Source organism: Ochlerotatus camptorhynchus, unplaced genomic scaffold, assembly GCF_037179485.1.
Source record: "Ochlerotatus camptorhynchus isolate MF236.1 unplaced genomic scaffold, CSIRO-AGI_Acam_v1.1 ptg000556l, whole genome shotgun sequence".
Lineage (NCBI taxonomy): Eukaryota > Metazoa > Arthropoda > Insecta > Diptera > Culicidae > Ochlerotatus > Ochlerotatus camptorhynchus.
The window spans coordinates 163,981-172,613 of NW_027041039.1; the positions used below are offsets into that span (position 1 = coordinate 163,981).

Consider the following 8,633-nt stretch of genomic DNA (forward strand, 5'->3'; position numbering starts at 1 on the left):
AAATGTAATTTATCAGAACATGCTTTGATAAGCAATTTGTATATAGTAGGTTAGGTGTACATAGTAGTTGTAGGTTAGTTGTAGTTGTAAATAGTAGTTATAAGTAGTCTCCTTTTTCAAATTTTCAAACAAACCAATCCCACCAAGGTGGTCATTCTCTAAAACAGGCCTGATAGGACTAGGAACTGTAATTAATAATAATTGAAATTTCACAGGAACTAAAGTTGAAAAGACGCATCTGTGTCACTTGATAAGTTATACATGTAAACCACACAAATTCAAGAAATATAGATCATTTAAGTAAGTCAAGGCATTAGCTCATTTTCGCTTCGCAATAGCAGCAGTAGGAAGGTGGTGGCTAGTCCACTCCTTCACACCTAACAAGCAACAATTGACTGGTCATGTCAAAGTAGGAAAAGGTCTGGTAAAGGAGGCGCCAAGCGTCATCGCAAAGTTCTTCGAGATAACCGCCATCGGTCGTCTGGCTCACCGTGGTGGAGTCAAACGTATCTCCGGTCTGATCTACAAGGTGTGCTGAAGGTGTTCCTGGAAAATGAGGTCCGTGATGCTGTCACCTACACTGAACACGCCAAGCGTAAGTGGCCATGGATGTCTTCTTCAATAAAACGGCCCTTTTCAGGGCCATCAAGCTTACATCAGTAAAGATTATAATAGAATTTATCTGTGCTTGTTTGTCTATATTCAGAACCACAAGCCCCCAACGACCACACAAAATGTTCTCCAGAGTTGTAATCTTGTAACCAAACTTGGAAGCAGGGGTGCAAGTGATTTTGATTGATTCTCTTAATCAACTTTCTCTTTGAAAAAAATTACTACAAATTTGGTACGCCTACAAATCAAAAACGGCAAGAGTTGAGATAATAGATAATTGATCAATTAAAAGAACTAAATGCTCTTCACATTTATTCCGTCCACTAGCGGTCCTACGTCAAGCTTCCGTTCGCTACTTGATAGCTACTTGACCCTTCTACTTTTATTATCTATTGAATAAACCAAAAGTTTCGCACGTTTTGTGCACGAAAATGCTTAATTTTGACATCCGTTTCCGTGATGGGAAAAGTGATTTCCCTAACACAGCCGCCGAATATTGATACCAAGCACTGAGCATGCCAGATGTTGCCTATTTTTATGCCTTTTGATGCAAATGTTAAGCCCCTCATAATAAGCGAATTATGCCAAAAAAAAATCTTGTCGATAGAAGGGGCTTAAAATTTGCATCAAAAAGCATAAACGTAGGTACCGTCTGGTAGGGTCAGACTCTGTGATTGATGTGTTTTTGCTCTATTCTTCGTGCCAGGGTCACCAATGTTGCCAGGCAGAGCAGTTGATCGAGCATATCACCAGAACATAATGTTCCCAATTAATTAATAACTCATTTTGCTGATGTTCAATAAAAAAGTTGTTAGCTTGGAAAATTAACATAAGAATAGAAACCAATCTTTTCCATTTATTATTGTGAAGAAGAGCTAGGACGAGGTGAAAAAAAGTATAAAGTATAAACTTCAAGGGGCCAGTGCAGTACAGGTTCGAATCCAAAAAGGTTCATATTTTGAGAGAATCCTTTGGTTTGTTTTTTCCGTCGATCTTGTTTTCCGTGCTGAGCACCAATGTTACCGACGCCAGGAAGGCAGCTCCCACACCTGGACCCTACCTATCGACCCATCAACTCATGAACCGGGGACCAACGGCTTTACTTCCCATCCGAAGGAAGGCGTGATCAGAGATGTTATGCCTCAGAACATCCCGGCGGCGCCGACTGGGATTGAACCCAGGCCTGCTGGGGTGAGAGGTAATCACGCTTACCACTACACCACCGGCGCCGTTATTTTGAGAGAATGATCAGGATCTGATTTGGAGTCGATTGAGTTTGGTGGAGCAAAATTGATATTTTGAACCTTAGATGTTAGGCTTAAAGACATGAATCATTGATCAATTTCGCTGTTGCTCCTCAGTGAATCAGAGCACGTATTGCATTTCAGGTAATCGATACAGGTAAACCTTCCATCGAATGAATTCAAACAGGAATTGAATTCTCACAGTCGTGCGATGAATTTTTGATTATAATATTATGTTAATGCACCATTATGCATAAAACTGACCTTTTTCCATCATTCCCTCATCCACGCTATAATTTCACTTCTGAAACAATAATTCCCCACTCTCATAAATGTCTCTCAAACAACCGAAAGCGAAGACACACTGTACGTCATCGTGTTATTCCGCTCGCTCTCACCTTCCAAAACTCACACCCGAAGGGCATTTGATTTGCAGCATTCTACTGCTGTTGCGGTTGCTGCTGAATGGTGACGAGACCCTATTCTGCGAGTCGTGTGACTCTCTGCCACTAGTGAGGTGACTCTCCATTTTATTTCCATGCGGAGTCACCTCACACGACGTTACTTTTGTTACCTCACTAGCGACAGAGAGTCGCATGACTCGCAGAATAGGCCTGACTGTTTCACTGCCAGTCACAAAGATCAAACAATCATTCATCCTATCTTCAACCAACTGATGATGATGGTGATGCGCCAATAGTATGTGGTGAGCCCACACTGTTTTCCTTGCAAGTTCTGCTGATTTCCTCCGAATTTATCCGCTCACCTCTGATTTTCGATCGTTTTCCAACAGACTGAACTGATATCTTGTAGGTGTTTAGTATCAATTCTTAGCCAAACGCCTTGGTGATTCGACATTGTTGGATGTTGAGAGTCGAAAGGTAGCGATGCGCTGGATGAAGGCGCCATCTTCCACACCATTCGGGGGGAAAACAGTAGGTACAGGCGATCCGAGTCAATACTCGGAAAAGTCACACTAAATAGGCTGTCTCATCGGCATAGGCGCTACGATGAGTGCCCGCGTGAGTGCGAGCAATTTTTCTCGATAATCGAGTGAAAGTGAGTGTATAACCCGCGACTTGCGCGTTCTCTCCTATCCCTGTGAGGCTCTCCGAGTTTTCCCATGTATTTATTATTTAATACCAGATCACGGGGTGAAACTTGCCACGAAGAAAGGAAGCATGGTAGCGGGTAAAGGCCAGAGATGTAAAATGCGCCCCAGGGACAAACCGAATCATTGGCACTTCGAATGCCTTTTTGCAAAGCTGCAATGTCAAATCCACGAAGATGGCTGGGAAAGTCACTAAAAACGGTTGCATATTTTACAAATTGAGTGCAATTTACCCCATATTTCCCTACACGGAGATACTGTACTGCGATACGGTCGAACAATCGACTACTGCTGGGATAGAAGGAGAAATATTTGGCCGGCTGCCAGTCGCAGATGTTCAGAGGTATTGCGTTATTTGTGCGACAACTCTCATCACTGTTTGGCATTGGGGGATCGGAAATGAAAACAAAACATCGTTGAAGTGGAGTTTGCTGCTAAATTAATGCTACTAAGCATGCTTGTATAAATTTTAATAAATACCTGATGATAATTGCGCGGTGGTTAGTTACTGCAGCACCTAGCAATCCAGTAGTAGCCAATAACAGCGCAGTTTTAATACATAGAGGGTTTATATCATAATCGAATGCGAAATTTCTTTTGACTAATGGTTTATTCAAAACCACCAAGCTGAGGGCAAGTAAAAAGCATAATATTTAGCACCGTACTCATCTATGCTGTGGTTGACATTCGCTAACCAAATCCAAACAACTAACCATTTCATTCAAGCACTTGAAAATGATGTTTTCTACCACTCAAACTTCGAAATAAAACATTATTTTGAGATTTTGCTTCTAAAACCTCGAGAAAAGTAGCCAAAAGTGGTGCATTTCATACACCCAACCGGGGATTGATCATCGCAAGATGTTAGTGGAGATCAGATGAACGGAGGATGAGATATACCGAGCTGCGGTGTAATGCAAGAAAATTGGAGACCGAAACATGTGGAGTGTATTTTTATTTCCTCTGTTCGGGACCTAACACCAATGCAACCAGTAATTTGATCTATTGTAGTATATCCCGTGTTCTTAGTTTTTTTTTGAAATTCTGAATTTTAATTGGGAGGTAAACATTAATTCACGTAAACTTGTGTTTCATTTCACACAACCGAGCAACTTGTAAACAATGTTGTTTACAATAATGGGCTTTTGTATACAATATTTGCTACACTGCATGGAATGTCTCAAAACTTTACATGATATATAATGTAAACGTATATGATATGTGACGCTCCATTTATGTGCATCATACTTAACAGAAATCTACACTATTTTGTCGAACTGTGTAGGTTCGGGCAACAACAAGCAAATAGAATATCATTTCAATCTACCGAATTCTAAATAAAGTTGAAATTTGGTTTTATTAGAAAAAAATTGAGAATATGAAACATCGAACATTAAAACTTCGATTTTAAATTTTCTCAAAGATACAAATCACTAAACAATATTAAGATTTACGATTTTCAGAACTCTGTAAAGGATGTACAGATTACTGATTTTTAGAAAATATACAGCTTTTTCAAATGAGTGGAAAATATTTCTCTTGTTTTATTATGTTTAGTGATTCTGCTAAATAATCGTTTCTTAATTTTGAGCAGCTTCAATTCACTCTTGGCTTATACCAAAACCGCATTTTAAATAAATTATTATTGCATTACCTATCATCGTTAATTTTGAAAGCACTTTTGATGGTCAGATGTTACGATTTCTGATTTCTTGTTGGAAGGGATATTAGTTTCCCTTTCTTTCGGTGAAAAACCCGTTTTTGCAATCCACAACTGATTGATTACAGATGGTGACTCGAAGAGTAAGCTGAATATTTTGACAATTTAGTAGCGTCATATCTGAAAAAATAACAATGTATGCAATTCGACTGCAACACAATTGATAAAACAGAGTGTACATTGTACAGAACAGATGGAATTATTCCAAAGGTTTTTAACTGTTTTTGGTCTTCAAATTGGCTACACGCTATTTCAAAACTACCCAAATTTGGGTAGAATCCACCCAGATCGGTCAAAACTGAATCCACCCAAAAATGGGTAAACTGTGTTGGGAGTTACAAGTTGACAAATGAAAAAAATCGACATGAATCCGATCGACGTTGTTAATTTGTCAACTTGTCACTCCCAACATAGTTTACCCATTTTTGGGTTGTTTCAGTTTTGACAGATATGGGTGGATTCTACCGAAATTTGGGTAGTTTTGAAATAGCGTGTAGAATGCACGTAAGTATAATGTTTTTTATACACTTAAAATAATAGACACGTTATTGTTACGTGAAAAATCACATGGAGTCTCACTTTTTCTTTTTCAATCAATTTTACGTGGCGCAAGTAAAATCTACAAGATGCTACTTATACATCAAAGGATATTCCATTCGAAGCCACTGATATTATCAATGAAACTTACGTGAAATCCACATACACATATTCTACGTTAGTTTCACGTAAACCTTAAATGTTTTTCACGTCTGAAAAAAACATTGAGTGGCCCACTCATTTTGGAATACAATATGGCGCAAGTACAATTAGAATGTTTACATTTCGTCAAGAACGTCAAATAATTGTGATTGCTATTCTATTGTTCGCATTTTAAATTGCAAGTATAATTGGATTAAGATTTTACATATGAAATTATATATCGTACATCCTTCATAATTTAGTTGAACTGTGGACGGCAGGACTTATAACGCATTGTTCTATGCAGTATGAATACCATATTATATTGTCTTGTTGTTCGTATTCCGGATCGAATTTTATTAAAATATATTTTTCAGATGTGACAAAATAAAAAAATAAAAACGAATAAATAGTGTTTTTATTTTATTTTGTAGTGTTGAGCAAAAATATATTTTATTTGAAACGAATCAAAAACAAAAGCATTGGAAACCGCCATGAATTCCATCCCAAGAATCACGTAATTTCTACGTGTTAATCCAGTGACGATGAAGCGTATTGAAATGAGTTCTTCCATGTGAAGATCACGTAGCTCTTACGTTAAAAGTGTGATGGAAAAAATCTGCGTATGTTTTCACGTAGCATTGACGTGTCACTTATTTTGTGTGTATGATATTGGGTCAGAATTCATATATAAATCGGTTTAAAAAGTTTAGTATAAGCATTTAACGGAAAATGAGAGGTACGTTAAAAAAAAAATACATATACGTGAAGTACATCACATTTCCGAAGAAATCTGGTCGATCCACGAGGTCATTGCCTCTGGCCAAATCGGGTCAAAAGATGGCTTTGTCCTATGCTTGCGGATGAACGGCAATACACGCTTTAAGGCATTCTTCGATGGGGATTATGTGGTATTAATACCCCTCGAATAGAGATGTTAGGCGTATGCTATAAAACCCGAACATAACTCGGCTTCGGGTCCGACTAACATCGCGACGAAACCCACACACGACAAATAACGATGAAGGCGCGTCACGAACAATCCTCGTCCTCTTTCATCTCAGATCCGTCATCACGTGCAGACGCTTGGGTAAGTAACTGACGAGGTCCCAATTGGATTCCGCATCAAATAGCGGAGTTGCACATTGGCGATCCGCCAGGTTATTCCTGGGACTGTTATAAAATGTTAAAACTAAAAAAAAAAAAAAAACTTGAAATGTTGGTTTGTGGCTATGAATGCCGCAAGGTGTGCCTGGAAGACCACCGGAGCTTTGATCAAAAGTATGTCGTACTCAAGAATAAAGTATTGTGCAAATTCTGGTTTGTGGCTGAAAAACGCTGCAAGGTGTGTCTAGAAGACCACCGGAGCTTTGATTAAAAGCATTGCGTGGCACATAGTATTGTGGAAACCTCTGGTTTGTGGCTAGGAACGCCACAAGGTGTGTCTGGAAGGCCACCGGAGAATTGATTGAAAATGTTTCGTAGTCTGGCATGAGACATTATGCATCCAGAAGAGCACCAAAGTATGTAAAGTTTTTTTTTAACTCGCGGGTTGTACTACGTCAGGGATACCATATGAAATATATGAGATATTTATTTGTAGCTAAAACGACTGGAAAAGAGTGTAGATTGAAGATATATTCGTTCCTAAGATTTAAAAAAAAATGGGTTATGTAAGGTTTCTTGCTACTTTCTTCGTTCTAAACAATCTTGTTTTCCACAACTATCCACAGATATTACAACATGTCTAACGGAGGAAAATTTGTGCGGGCACCGATCGCCAATGACGTCTCACATAAAAGCAAGATGAGTGAAAAACTAAGCGACGGAGTTTCGTTTGATTTCGACGATCTTGACGTGGCTGCCCATGAAACAGTGGAAACGAATAATTCAACGTCGGAAGAAACCGATGATGTAACTGGAAGACTGCACCGTTTAGAGAGAATGGTGGAAAACTTCATTGGACAAAAGCCGTCTGAAGTTGATCTGACAGCAAATGAAGCTAACCAGAACGGAAATAACGATTTTCAACCATCTTCCGGTTCCAATCAGACGGATAGAGGATGTAACATCCGTTGGGATCTCATCCCCAAGTTTCCGAAGGACATCCCTTCGAACAAACTATGGGAATGTTGGCAAAGTTTTATTGAAAATTTTGAAATCGCAGCGTCATTGTCCACCGTCACCGCATCGGCGGACCGTGCAAAATTGTTGTACTTGTCGATCGGAAAAAATTTGCAAGACATAATTAACGCGGCAGACCTGCAGCCTAATTATCAAGACCCGAGGTGCTACTCAACACTTGTTGCCGGCGTGAATAACTACTTTAGGTCGATGACCGACACCGCTGCAGAGCACGAGGCGTTCCAGGCTATGCGTCAAACGAAAGGCGAATCCATCGTCACGATCCATGCCAGATTGACTCAAAAGGTACGACTCTGCGGTTACAGCCCCACTGACCAAGTCCGTTTTGTCCTTGCTCAATTGCTTAAAGGCATGCATAACCGGGAGCTTGCAATGGCTGCTAGAACATACGGGCACGAAGCAAACTACATTGTACAAGCAGCCACAAGAGTTGAAGCATATGAAGCAAGCGAGCAAAGTGTGGAGACTAGTACATCCGATGTCCTTGCGGTTAACCGGAAACGGGAACCCATTCGTGAAAGTGGCCCTTTCCAAAAAATGCGAAAAAACGAGGAGAACCGAGCTTACAGTGGAAAGACATCCAGAGGGCCGTCGCAGGATTATCGACAGGGGCAACGAACTCACTGCTGGAGGTGTGGATTCTTGTTTCACAAGAGAGACACATGCCCAGCGTTGGATAAACAGTGCAACACATGCGGACGAGTTGGACACTATGCCGTAACGTGTCGCAGCAAAGTCAAGAAAACCAGCATCAATGATGTACAAGAGAACCCGCGAGCGAACCGACGCAGTAATCTCCCACTAGGATGGACAAAGGATTTCAGCGATGAGCAGGTATAGAACAAATGTAAAACGAAACGTAAAAGATCAATAAAGTCAATCGTCAAAAAAGAAAAAAAAAGAAAACAAAATCTCTTTATCCAATAGTGTTGCAACACATTACACACACTCATACTTAACTATTGAGGAATAATAGTTCACCACTAAAACATCGCTGCGGAATCCAATTGGGACCTCGTCAGTTACTTACCCAAGCGTCTGCACGTCTGCATCAATTTTGATACACTGGAACTAATTTAAATAAGTACGATTACATTAGCAAAAATCACCATCTTAGCACCTC

General features: G+C 39.9%; 1 protein-coding gene across 1 annotated transcript; it reads left to right on the forward strand.

Annotated features, from left to right (window-relative positions):
- Nucleotides 1-6,446: 6,446 nt before the first annotated feature.
- On the forward strand, nt 6,447-8,410 carry LOC135713427 (uncharacterized). The gene is made up of 2 exons (XM_065236538.1): nt 6,447-6,455; nt 7,099-8,410. Exon 2 carries the CDS (start codon nt 7,109-7,111, stop codon nt 8,348-8,350), a length of 1,242 nt encoding a protein of 413 aa, XP_065092610.1. The 5' UTR covers nt 6,447-6,455; nt 7,099-7,108; the 3' UTR covers nt 8,351-8,410.
- Nucleotides 8,411-8,633: the final 223 nt, after the last annotated feature.